Source organism: Monodelphis domestica, chromosome 4, assembly GCF_027887165.1.
Source record: "Monodelphis domestica isolate mMonDom1 chromosome 4, mMonDom1.pri, whole genome shotgun sequence".
NCBI classification, from domain to species: Eukaryota; Metazoa; Chordata; class Mammalia; order Didelphimorphia; family Didelphidae; genus Monodelphis; species Monodelphis domestica.
In genome coordinates, this window is record NC_077230.1 from 441,074,773 (window position 1) to 441,088,617 (window position 13,845).

The 13,845-nt window shown below is 44.6% G+C and overlaps 1 protein-coding gene across 1 annotated transcript; it reads right to left on the reverse strand.

Annotated features, from left to right (window-relative positions):
* Window positions 1–4,151: 4,151 nt before the first annotated feature.
* On the reverse strand, window positions 4,152–8,129 carry LOC103097887 (platelet glycoprotein VI-like). Its single transcript, XM_007492465.2, has 5 exons — window positions 7,764–8,129; window positions 7,442–7,477; window positions 7,006–7,278; window positions 6,304–6,588; window positions 4,152–5,899 (listed from the first exon to the last, which is right to left on the reverse strand). The coding sequence occupies exons 1-5, from the start codon at window positions 8,023–8,025 to the stop codon at window positions 5,763–5,765; spliced, it is 993 nt and encodes a 330-aa protein (XP_007492527.2). The 5' UTR covers window positions 8,026–8,129; the 3' UTR covers window positions 4,152–5,762.
* Between the last annotated feature and the right edge of the window lie 5,716 nt (window positions 8,130–13,845).

Sequence of the window (13,845 nt, forward strand, 5' to 3'; positions counted from 1 at the left end):
GACCAGTAGTGTAGCCAAAAGCTGGGGGGGGCTGGAGAGTGGGATTTCGCTCTCAAGCAATTTGTGACTCTGGGAAGGAACAAGATCAGCTGATGTCAGCTGCTGTATTTCTAGAGTCTGAAATCTGAAAACTCCAAAATCAATTTTGAGGATTTTCTGGAGAGATTAATAAACATTTTAAATTGACATCAGAGAGAGAAACAAATGTCAAATGGCTGGTTTTGCCAGGAAATTCCTTTATTTTGAAGCTGTGAATTTTAGATTTACTCCATCATGCTTAGTCTTTAGAATTTTAGAAAACAGGAACGTATACACCCATACTTAAGGATTAAGTGTGGGGGAGGAAGGTCTTTGACTCCTGTGGGCTAGCAAGTAACAAATCAGAAACAACAGACTAACTCCCTCAGCTATCCAAAGCCAAGTTTAAGCCATCATTGGTACATGTAAGGCACAGGAAGTGACATAAAGAACTGCCTTCATATTTTGCATCACTTCCTGTGAGATGGGGCTTGGCAGTGAAACTTGACTTGGAGGAGCTCCAGCAGGAGACCTGAGACTACTTCCCTGAGATGATCACGTGGTGAATGTTAAGGCTGACTCCCCTTTTCCTTGACCTTTCTGGAGGCACCAGCCTCCAAGGAGACCCCTCATCTTGGAGGAGGCCTTGTGGCTGGAAGCTGAGCTAGATTTAATCTTCTGGAAAAGCCCCTTGGCTGAGGCCTCTGAACTCCCCCCGGCTCAGACCAGGCTAGAGCAGATCTTCTTCTCTTTTCCCTCTCTCCCTCATTCTTAATTTCTTCCTTCTATTGTAAATAAACCACCATAAAATTCCATTCTGACTTGAGTATTTCATTGGGATTTAGAATTTAAATCCCTGGCAACCAACTCAAATACATATTCAGTCTCAACCCTAAATTTTACCTTTAACAAAACCCTGGGATGCTCACCCTTCCCATGTCTTCCCCCCTGCCTCCCTGATCTCCTTCAAGTCCCAGATAAAATCTTCCCTCTACAGGAAGCCTTTCTTGATCTCTCTTAAAGCTAGATCTTTCCTTCTCTTGGTTATTTCCAGTTTCTTTTTCTAGATCATTGTTGGCAGGCCTATGGCACGACTGCCAGAGGGAGCTGCTCCTTTTTAACCAGCAGCGCAATGGGACTGTCTCTTCCCTCCCTGATGGAGGTAAGGAGGGTTGCAAAAAAGGTTTGTCATTCATGGTCTAGATGTTCCCTGTACATTGTTGTTTGAAGGTTGCTTCCACCATTAGACCTAAGACTCCTTGAGATCAGGGATTGTCTGTTTCTTTTCTCTATGTCCCTAGGGCTTAGCACAATGTCTGGCACACAGTAGGTGGTCAATAAATGCTTTGCCACCACAAAAAGTGTGGCCATGAATATTTTTGTACAAACATGACCAGTCACTTTCACTCCAAATTTATAGTATTCTGTAAAGCCAGAAATGTGTCCAATCTGTAATAAAACAACTGAGGAAGGGCCCTGAGCTGATAGCTATTCATTAGAGTGGCCTGACTCCTGCTGAGATTTGTCTAATGAGATCAGGCTAAAGGAAAGTTTCTATTATCATCATTATTACTTGACTCTAAAAATGCTAGAAGAATAAGACAGCAAAAGGAATTGAGTGAATACAGCATAAGCCAAGAAGAGACAAACAATTTCTTTTGTAGATATTTAGTTTCTTTAGAAAACCTTAGAAAGTCAACTAAAAATTAAAAGAAATAATTAATAATTGATATAAATCTATTATTCATAGTGACAAATAAAATTAGTATAAATATGACATTAAATTAACATACATTATAAATATAAAATAGTAATAATATATAATGAATAATAATAAATAATGATAGGAATAATTAACCATAAAAATAATTCCATGAACTAATAGGTCACTAAACAATATCCCCAAATAATCAGCATTTGCTTATACTATCAATGAAACCCAATAGAAAAGTAATAAAAGACAAACTCCATTTAGAATTAATGGAGGATCTATAAAGTATCTGTGGACCCAATTGCCAAGACCACAGGAATTATATAAATTCATCTAAAAAGACTGGCTGTAAAGACAATCATTGGGATAGGGACAAGACTTGTGATGTCATTAGATTAGTAAACTTTAAGGTGAAGAAATGCCTTCTTGCCATTGCGGGTGGGCCCCTTCTGTGCAAATTCTAGTCTAAGAGAGTTGCCTAGAACACTAGATTTTGTCTAGAGTGATACTGATGATATACACAGGGGCAGGACTTGAACCAGGTCTGCTTGATGTTAAAGCTAGTTCTCTATCTATTACACCATGTGCCCTCTGACTTGCTCATGGCTGGGTCATGCTAGTGCAAAATACTACCCAGATGAATTTGTAAATTCAGTTCCATTTCTATTATCATTGAAAATATTCTATTATCTAACACATAATATCTGATATATATTATCATAAATAATTTGTATCATAGATAATGTGTACTGGCTACATCCCCACTACCTACAAACACTTACCTTCTGTCTTGGAATTGATACTAAGTTATCAGTTCCAAATCAGAAGAGCAAGGGCTAGGCAGTGAATGGGGATTAAGTGACTTGCTCAGGGTCACACGGCTAAGGCATGTCTGAGGCCAGATTTAAACCCAAGTCCTCCCATCTCTGGGTCTTCATCCACTGAGTACCCAGCTGCCTCCTTATAAGGTGGATCTACATTATGGGTATTTTATCCATCACTTTCCCAAGTCTAGACCACCAATTCATGCCCCAGTTTATAGAGGTATAAATGCTTACACTGAAATTTAACAATTGCCTCCAGTATACCCCAAAGAGGTTTTTAAAAACAAGGGCAGGAATTCATATGTACAAAATACTTATAGAGGCTTTTTGGTTGCAGCATGGAAGGAGTAGTTGGTAGTTAGTAACCACGCATACAGGGCTTACTAGGTGCCAGGCATTAAGCTAAGGACTTTACAAATGTCTTACTTGACCTTCATAACACCCCTGAGAGATGAGTGCTGATATTATCCCCATTTTACAGATGAAAAAACTGAGGCAGGCAGTGGTTAAGTTAACTCACTCAGGTCACACAACTCATAAGTGTTGGAGTCAGGATTTGAACTCGGGCTTAAAACTCTGTCCACTCCAGACATCTATCTACTTCCACAATTGTGGAATGGCTGAATGAAGATAGCCAAATATGGAATTAGATAGAAGTCTGGATTAGCATCTGCCTCAATTGTCTCAGTTGCAAAATGGAGATAGTGATAACCCCCAGGGTTGTTTTAAGAATAACATTGTATATAGATATAGTAAATATCATATAGTAATATATAATGGAATGAATGCTATATATATTGCTTTTAAACTGTCCCCAGGAGTGCTGGGGTGGAGGGATGGAAGGGGGCTCTGAGGGGGCACCCTGGCACATGCTATGGCCTGATTCCTGGGCTAGTGTGAGCTTAGTCTCTCTATCATCACCAGCTGGGGCTAGGGAAGAAGCACCTGGTTCAGGTCCTCTGATCTGCTCCTGCCCAATCTCTCCTCCCCTCAGAAAGGGACCAACACAAACATGGGGCTGAAGCTCAGAGGTCCCTCACCAGGCACCAGGATCCCAGGCTCCACCTCCTGCCCAGTTTCCCTAACAAAAAGAGATGTTGGAAAAGTGCTTAGCACATGGCCTGGCACATGGTAGATCTTAATAAATACTTGGTTCCTTCCACCAAATGATTATGGATGAGTAAGAGAATATTATGGCATCCTAAGGAATAAGGGAAGGCATGGATTCAGAGAGAGCTGAGAAGAGCTTGTCTGAACAGAGGCAGAGGAAAAGGAGGCAAAGCTAGAGAACAATCGACATAATGACACACCTGGTAAAAGAAAATGTTCCTCAAAGACTTCAGAATTCTATTCAAGGCAATGACCCAGTGGGACGTAGAAGCTGATAATGAAGCCTTCCCCACCTCTTGGCTCAGAGGGATGACCTAGAAGTGTCCAGAAAGAGTCATGTTTTCAGACTCGACCAACACAAACCCAAGTGGCTTTGCTTGGCTACGTTTTGGTTAGAAAGAAGACTTTGTATCTGTCAGGAAGTAGAGATGGGGAGAGAAGGAGATCAGGTGGGAAGTGGACAATAATGAGAAAAAGAAGAGAGGAAATAATGTCAAAGAAGCATTTTATTATTATTTTTTAATACCCAGAAGAAACCTGTAGGAAGTCCAAGAAGGAACAACAGGTCACTATTGGCTCTAAACATAAAATTGAATGTATGTTAATTCATAACAATTCATGAATTGAATACAAATTAATTTATGTACATAGTAATAAGGCAATTGATAAAATTTAATGGATTTTCAAATAAAACAAACTATCTGCAGTAGCTTGACAGTTTCACAGATTTCCCTCCATGTTCAGAAATGTGTTTGTTTACGGATGATTTTCCAATTCTGATTCTTTTAAGAAAGACATGGCTTCCAGGCCTGAGGAAGCCATTGGAGGTCCATTTTCTTCCTCATCAGACCACCTGGAGAGCATGTGGTGAGTTCTGAGCTCAACAATTTTGGAAAAATATCAGTTAACTGAAGAGAGGCCAAAGAAAGACAACAAGATCAGTGAAGGGTCTTGAACTCATGCCATATTGGGCACAAGTGGGAGAAACTGGATGTGGTTAGCTTTCAGAAGAGGAAACAAGGGAACATAACTGTGTCCAAATCTCTAAAGACTTGGACACATGAAAGAGAGGCTCCACTTGGTCCAAGTAGCATTGGGTAGGAATTAGAAAAAGACAAATTCAGGTAGGACTTCAGAAAGAACCCCATTGACCATTAGAATTGTGAAGAATTGAGGGAGGGTGTTCCCCACCCCTGGAAGTAATTAGAAGGGACTGGATGACCATTTGTCTAGTGTATGCAGGGGATCATGTTTTTAGCTTCATATCGGACCAGATAGACACTGGAGTGCCACTCATCTCTAAGTCTTACATTCTAGGATTCTGGGACTTGTTCTCCGCTAGGAGTTCCCCTTCATCCCAGCTAGAGCACACTCCCCATGAGTAGCTGCTGGGTCCAGGATCAGAAGTCTAAAGTCCATGAGTTGAGGTAGCTGAAAGCTACAGTCTAGGAGGGCTTCTTCCACCACAGTGGAGAAGACAGCTAGGAGCCTGTTTGTCCCTTTTCCTGCTATCTGAGAAGAGGTGCAAAGCCCTTAGACTCAGAAAAGCCAGTAGTGGACTTGAACCCAGGGCTAAGAGAGTGAAGTCCAAGGGCAGGTGGTAACTGTGTTTCAGGGACTCCAAGGATTCTGTCTTCTTGGGAAATGTGTGTCTCTCTTTGTTTTCTGAGATCATCATTACTACTCCTCATTTTTTCTGTTTTGTTTTACTTTAGATGATGCACAATATATTTTGCTCCATCCTCTTACTTTTACTCTGTGTGTGTCTCCCTTTCTCAAATGTATTTTTTGTAAACAACATTTAGTAGGATTCTGGTTTTTAATCTGCTCTCTTTGTCTTAAAGATTCATAACTGATGGTAGGGATCAAGGAGGAGAAGAGGGGGAGAAAGAGGAGGAGGAAGCAGAGGGGGAGGAGGAAAGCAGAGGAAGGGGGAGGGCTGGGTTGCCAGGAAGGAAAGTTAGAGCCAGGCTCCAGGGCACATAGAATTGATGTGCTGGCCCTTCCTCTCTCCAGGCTAGGCAGAACTGGTCCCAGATACTCAGTGACTTGTAAGGGTCCACCTGTGCCCCAGCCTTCAGCTTTGCCCTCCTGCTTTATCAGGCCAGGACTGCTCCTTGGTACCTCCTTCCAGTGTGCCAGGCATCTGCCAGCAGGACTCCCAGGATGAGGAGGATGAGCCCAGCCAGGCTGAGGCGAATGAGATTGCCCTTGGTGTAATCCTGGGAGGTAGCATCTGGGGAGGGGAAAAGCTGTCACTGACAGTGGAGTAGGGGCTCCAGGGGTGGGGGTGGGGATCAGAGAACCTGGGTCAGCATGGAGGGTGGGTCTCTGGAGTGGCCCTGGAAGAGAATCAGAGCCCAGAGGTGCAGGGGCTTCAAGGAGAGCTGAGGAGCCTTAGAGGCTGGGGCTTCCCACCTCCATGGCCAAGGTAGGGTCTCAGGGAGGGAGAGGAGAGCCCCGAGGTGCCATTTCACCCCCGACTCTGCTAACTCTGGGCTCCCTCCCTCAGAGCCCCCGGGGACCAAGAGTCCTCCCCTCCCCAGACTTCCTGGACCCCCAGCATCAAGGGAGGGTCCCAGTGCCAGCGGGGAGCGGTGGGAGACGTGGAGAAGAAAGGGAGGGGAGGGATTCCCTCACCTGTGACCCTGAGCTCCAGGGGGGCGCTGGGGAGCGACCAGGCGTAAGGATGTTGACTGTGAAACTCGTAGCAGCTGTAATTTCCCTCATGAGGGGCAGCCACAGCCCGGATGAGGAAGTCGGGATGAGACTGCGGGTCCCTCCACGGAGAGCTGTTAACGCCTTCCACTCTGTAGAGCACGAAGCGGTCAATTCCCTGGACTGAGAGACAGCGGAGGGTCACATCGTGTCCCCAGGCCACGTCTTGGCTTGGCTCTGCTGACAACCCGGGCGGATCGTAGTAGCCTGAATGCGAAGCATCAAACGGAGAAAGTGAAGAGTTTGTTGGGAAAGTTATGTTTGGATATGCAGAGAGACAAAGAGGGAAGGAGAGACAGACAGACAGACAGACAGACAGACAGACAGACAGACAGAGACAGAGACAGAGAGACAGAGACAGAGAGACAGAGACAGAGAGAGACAGAGAGAGAGAGACAGAAAGACAGGGATAGAGAGAGGGAGAGACATCCAGACAGACACAGACTGACAGACCACACACACACGGACAGACACACACACACTGAGCTGTCACAGGCACTGAACAGAGAGTTGGGGTCCCCGGGGACCTGGGCCCAGGCTGGGCTATGGGCAGGACGCAGGGGGATGGGGTAGAAGCTGGGCTGGGCTGAGGGGCAGAGCCAAGCCTGGGGGGTCCTGACTCACCTGTCGCCACCACCTCCAGGGGCTCACTGGGCTCTGACAAGGCAGACCCGATCCAGTAGAGGCAGTGGAAACGCCCTGCAGTGTCTCTTGTCATGGAGGAGATGATGAACTGCGCCTCTGCCCCAATTCCTTGATTACCCTGAATCTTAGTTATTCCTTTCATCAGCCTGTACCAAGTAGCCTCGGGATGTCCCCGGCACCTCAGGGTGACAGGTGTCTCCCTGGGGACCAGAGGGCCTGGGTCAGCATGGAGGGTGGGTCTTGGGAGTGGCTCTAGAAGAGAAACAGAGCCCAGAGGTGCAGGGGGTCCCCTCCATGTTCCCATTGACTTCCCCTCAGCCTTACCCAGACTCCCAAGTCCTTCCTCCCCAGCAGCCCAGGCTGGGCCAAATGGGGAGCAGGTTCAGAAGGGCTTGGGGTAGGGACAGGGGCTTACCTGCCAGAGCCCTGATCCCTTGGCCCAAGCACAGTCCTGTTGGAGGAGACCCCCATTAGACCTGGCTCCCCACTTCCTTCCTACCCAAGCCCAGAGAGGAAAGAAAAAGGAAGCCAGAGCCTGGACCCAGACGGGTCAGGGGGGTTCCAGAAGCCCCTCCTCTCCCCCCAACCTTGCTCACTAGGCCCTCCAGAACATCAGTTTCCCCTCTGGACCTCAGGCCCTCCTTTGTAAAAGGCATGGATGGGCTGGAATGACCACTGAAAAAGCTGCAAGAGCCCCCCCTTCAGGGCCCTCATGGACCCCCCATCCCAGCACTCACCAAAGCACAGCAGGGCAGTGACTGTGGGGGCCATGGCACCCCTGGGCTCTGGCCAGACGCTCAGGCAGGGAGGCACCAGCCCAGTAATGACTCCCAATCCCCTAAAGGGAACAAGCAGCTTCTCCTTCCCTTGTGGTCTCCGGTTCAAGGCAGATGGGGTTTTGTGGGCATGGGGGCTAAGAATTAGGTACAAGAAGAAGGAAGAAGGCCAGGCCAGACCCAGGGACACACAGGGCACACAGAGTTGGATGGGGAAATGCATTCAGCTGGACCAGGAAGCAGGGGGAGAAGAGGCTACAGGGAGAATGCAGAGGAGGGAGGGAGAGTCACCAACAAAACCCACTTGACCTGGGAGGGCAGATCAGAAAGGGAGGGATCCAAGAAGAGAAAGGAAGAAGTAGAAGAGCCAGTGACTGGGGAGAGGGGTGGGGGCCTGGGAGCAGATCCCTCCCATGATGGCCTTTCCTTCCTCTTTCTTCTTCTTTGTAAATAGTGGGAGAGAGGAAGGAGAGGAGAAACCACAGAGGCAATGATGGAGGAAAGAGCACTATTTCCTGCATAATGGAGGATGTGAAGAAGAAGAAACAAGGATTAGAAAGGAAATGGAGAAACTCCTTTTGTTGGGGTGAGGGAGGCTTTAGCACTTTAGCAAAAGCTTGAGTCAAGTCAAGAACCAGAGGCATTGGGGAACTAGTCCCTGCTCATCCACCTTTGGTGTCCACCTGGCACTCAGCTCTCACCTGTGGCCCCAAGAAGCTGGAGCATGAGCAGCATCCACCCCCCAGGAAACTGGCTGTGTGGGCAGGAGGCTAAACAGGCTGAGGGTAAGCAAGGGGCCACAAGGTGAGTTAGGGGGTGTCTACCCCAAGCACGGGAAGACTTCCCAGTGGAATAGACAAGTGTGAACGATTTGTTGTGACAGCCATGAATGTAGCTGAAGCAGGAGCTGTGGAGCCCTTAGAGCTTGGTCAGACATCAAAGAAGCCAGGGTCACCTGCTGCATGCAGATGATGCCCAGCCATCTTGGCTCTTGTCCTGCCATTGGACTTGGATGACTCTGGAAGAGAGAGTGAGCCTGATGACTTCATGCATTCCTGCCTCACTTCAGTTTAATTCTTGCACAAGTCAAAGCATCACCCTCCTGATGTCATTGGTCTTCAGAAATGAAGGACAAACAACAACAAAAACAATGTTCCAGGCTCTATGCCAAGTGTTGGGATACAAAGAGGGTCAAAAGAACATCCCTGCACTTCCGTTTTCATGGGGGAGATGCCATGTCAACACAGATGTGTAACCTTGCCATAGAGAGTACTACTGGGGAAGAATTAACAGAGGGAAGAATGAATGGGTCTACAGGAAAGGATGGATGATGGAGAGGAGGTAGAAATGGCTTTCTGCAGAAGGGGGAAGTTTAGCCTGACCTTGAAGGGAGCCAGAATCCAGGAGGTGGGGACAAGCAGGGAGAAAATTCTAAGTATGGGAGAGAGCCAATGGAAAGTATGTTGGGAGATGGAGATGGGACATGGTCTTCAAGGAGCAGGAAAAGGGCCAGTGTCACTGGAACCAAAGAGTATAAGGGTTGTGGGACATAGGAAGATGTAAGAAGGCTAGAAAGGGAGGAAGGGACAAGGTTATGGAGGACTTCAAGTTAGAAAGGATTTTATTTGTGATCCTGGAGGTAATAGGGAGTCACTGAAATTTACTGTAGGGTGGAGGTGACAGTGTCTCAGGCCAAATTTGATTTCAGGTTTTCCTGACTCTAAGTCCCACCAGATTTGCACTCAGGTCCTCCAGACTCCAGTGCTGGTACTGTGCTACCTAGCTGCCCCTGCCACTAAATTTATTAAGCAGACATGATCTGGTCAAAACATGATAGAAAGATCACTTTGATGCTGAAGAATTTTGTTTGTGTTTCAATAATTTTATTATAAAATTCATAGTAACCTCCACAAACACAATCAGAACCAAAACAGGGAATAAAATAACACATGGACTTCAAATGCAAGTTATATTATGGAGAAAGAAATATTCTTAAAACCCATGGCCTCTGAATGCAGACAAAACATACTGTTTTTCTCTGTTTTTCCATTTTTGTTTGAGATCTCTTCTATAAAATGACTAATCCAGGAAAATATAAATATTAAATAAAAATATATAAAATTATATTAAAATATATTAAACATATAAAACATAAAATCTATGTCAAATAGTTATGTTCTCATAGAGGGAAGAGGGAAGGAAAGGTGGGATGGAGGGAAAGAATTTAGAACTCAACATTTTAAAAATGAATGTTAACAAATTTTTACATGTAATTAGGAAAAAATATAAAAAAGAAACATTCAAATATTCATAGTTAATAGGCATCTCTCCTTAAACTTCACCAAAATGACACTAGCATCTTCTTTGCTTTCTGTCTCTACCAATCTCTTTTCAGTAAGTAAATAGAGAAGCATTTCTTAAGTGTTTACTCTGAGTCAGGCACCATGCTAAGTCCTGGTGCTACACAGATAACAAATGGAAAAATAGTGCCTGCCCTCAAACAGCTTACATTCCAATGTAGGAAGACCACAAATAAAAGAGAACTAAAAAGAGGATGGGGATGATGAGTTCCCCATCAGGAGGACATAGTGGAGAAGTACAGAATGCAACCTGAACAGAAATGAGATCTTGTTGACCTTGATGCCCTTTTGAAAGGGAGGTCCTAGAAAGACTTTCCTAAATCAGAGGGAGAGGCTTCTGATTTCAGGGCTAGAGGAAGCTTCCAGGCAAGATAGGGAAAGTCTGGAGCACAGTTTGGAAAGGAGTAAACTTTTTGTTTGCATATTTATAGATTCTATCACTATTAAGATTTGTAAAAAATATTTTATTTTCCCAATTATATGTAATAACAATTGTCAACATACAGTTTCCATCTGTGGGATGTATGAGAAAGAACACCATCCACATCCAAAGAAAGAACTGTGGGAGTAGAAACTCGGAAGAAAAACATTTGCTTGGTCTCATGGTTCAATGGGAATATGATTGGGGATGCAGACTCTAAATCACTCTATTGCAAATATTAATAATATGGAAATGGGTCTTGATCAATGATACATGTAGAACCCAGTGGAATTGCTCATTGGCTACAGGAAAGGGGAGGGAGAAGGAATGGGAAAGAAGATGAATCATGTAACCATGGGAAAAGATTCTAAATTAATTAATTAAATGGGTTTTTTTAAACCCTTACCTTCCATCTTGGAGTCAATACTGTGTATTGGCTCCAAGGCAGAAGAGTGGTAAGGGCTAGGCAATGGGGGTCAAGTGACTTGCCCAGGGTCACACAGCTGGGAAGTGTCTGAGGCCAGATTTGAACCTAGGACCTCCCATCTCTAGGTCTGGCTCTCAATCCACTGAGCTACCCAGCTTCCCCCTAAAATGGTTTTTTTTTAAAAACAGTTTTCAAAATTATAAGACCCAATTTTCCTCCCTCCCCCCCATCCCCTGGAGATGGTGAGCCATTTGATCTAGATTCTACACAGATGATCATGCAAAATCTGTTTCCATATTGGCCATTGTTGTGAAAGAATACTCACAAAAACCACCCCCCGAATATCACAAAACACAAATTAAAAACACAGATAAATTAAAGTGTATGTTCAGATCTACATTCTAAGTCTACCAGTTCTTTCTCTGGTGGTGGAGAGCTTCCTTGTTCCAAGTCCTTCACAACTGACCTGGATCATTGTATTGCTGAGAGTAGCTGTCTTTCTCAGTTCATCATTCCACAGTATTACTGTTACTACTTTAAAAATACTAATTTTTTTTAAACCCTCACCTTCCATCTTGGAGTCAATACTGTGTATTGGCTCCAAGGCAGAAGAGTGGTAAGGGCTAGGCAATGGGGGTCAAGTGACTTGCCCAGGGTCACACAGAAAAATACTAATTTTTAAAACAGAATTTTAACACCTTCCCTGAAGTCCTCTAGTGTCTCCTCATGGCACACCAGAGAGCTGCTCAGGTCTCCCCTAAATCTGATGTCTAATGTTAATCAAGCCTTCACAGCAGCCAGACAATCCTTTAACTCCTCCCTCAGTGATTCTCTACCCACTTCCCACATCATCCCTTCTCTCTAATCTTCAATTCTTCTCCCTCTGCTGACTCCTTCCTGAAAGCCCACCAACATGCCCAAGTCTCCAGCTCCTTTAAAACGCCTTTGCTCCATCCTACCATTCCCTCAAAGGGATGTTCAAAGAAAATCCACTGAGTCAGGCAAACTCAGGAGAATGACATGAAATGGAGGCAAGGCAAAAACATGTGTGGCCCTTTCAAACTGCCTGCTGCCTTTACAGACAACTTTTGGCAATAGGAGCAAGGCTGTCCTGATAAGTATGAAAGGGGGGGGTCATTGGGTCTGAGCTTTCCCCCCATTGCTGCAGGGAAATGAGATCAGACACCAAGAGGATTGGCTCAAAGAGTATCTGACTAGCAGTAATACAAAGGACAAGGGGATGGGATCAAAGCATGGGTCACCTCTCCCAAAGGACTGGTTGACCATCCTTCAGTTATTTAGTCATGTATCTGACTCTTCAATGAACTGATTTGGAGTTTTTTTGGTAAAGATCCTATTGCAGTTTGCCATTTTCTTCTCCAGCTCATTTTATAGAGGAGTAAACTGAGGCCAACAGGATGAAGTGACTTTCCCAGGGTCACGTAGTCAGTAAGTGTCTGAGGCTAGATTTGAACTTGGGAACAGGACTTTTCCTGACTCTAGGCACACCACTCTCTCCACTGCCACCTAGCTATCTGCTCTGCTCCACTAATTTAGAAAGTTTATACTCTGGGCAAAATCAGGAGCCCATCATTATCTGTCTGAGCCCCCAGTTTGCTCAGTTTCTAACTCTTGAGCCAAGATTTGGCTTCTACACTAATTTACAATTAGATTTATCTCAAGCTCACCTGATCTCTCTGTGATGAAGGCAAAAATCCACCTTCCCTGAAACATCTGGGTAAAGAAACAACCAATTATACTACATTACTATATTACTATATTACCATATATTTTATTAATAGACACATACAAGGAGGAGAAGCTATGGAGTAAGAGGCTGTGTTCTTGGCCATGCCCTCACAGTAGTGGGGTACGATTGGTGGTATCAGCCTCCATGTCTTTTTTTCTTTCTTATTATAAAGATACTTTATTTTACCAATTACCTGTAATCATACATTCCTGAAGTTATATGACCCAAATTGTCTGTCTCCCTCCCTTCCCTCCCCACTCCCTGAGCTGGCAAGCAATTTGACATGAGTTATACATGTATTATCATGCAAAACATATTTCTATGTTGTTCATTTTGTAAGAGAATTATCCTACAAAACCAAAGCCCCCAAATAGAAAATTAAATAAAGTAAAGTGAAAAGTCGCATGCTTTGACCTGCTTTCTGACTCCCACAGTTCTTCCTCTGGAGGTGAAGAGCATTCTTTGTCATAGGTCCCTTAGAATTGACCTGGATCATTTTATTGCTAAGAGTAGCTAACTGCAGTTATTGTGTACCATGTTCTCCTGGTTCTGCTTATTTCATTCTGCATCAGTTCATGGAGGGCTTTCCAGCTTTTTCTGAAATCATTCTGTTCATCATTTCTTACTACATAATAAGAGTGGGTCACCACAATACACCACAATTTATTTGACCATTCCCCAATTGATGGCCATCCCTTCAGTTTCCAATTCTTTGCCACCATGAAAAGAGCAAAAAAAAATATTTTGTAAAAGTGGGTTCTTTCCCATTAAAAAAATATATCTGAGATACAAAACCAGTAGTGGTATTATTGGATCAGAGGGTGTGTGTTGTTTTATAGCCCTTTGGACATGGTTCCAAATTGCCCTCCAGAATGGTTGGATTCGTTTACAACTCCACCAACAATGTATTTGTATCCCAATTTTGTCACATCCCCTCCAAAAATTTTTTAAACCCCTTGTGCTCCTATTTGTTGTTGGATAGTCACATCTGACTATTGGTGATCCCATGGACCATAGTGTCTCTGAGAGTTCCTTCCTCCCTCCTTCCTTTCTTCCTTCTTCCTCCCTCCCTTCCTTCCTGCCTT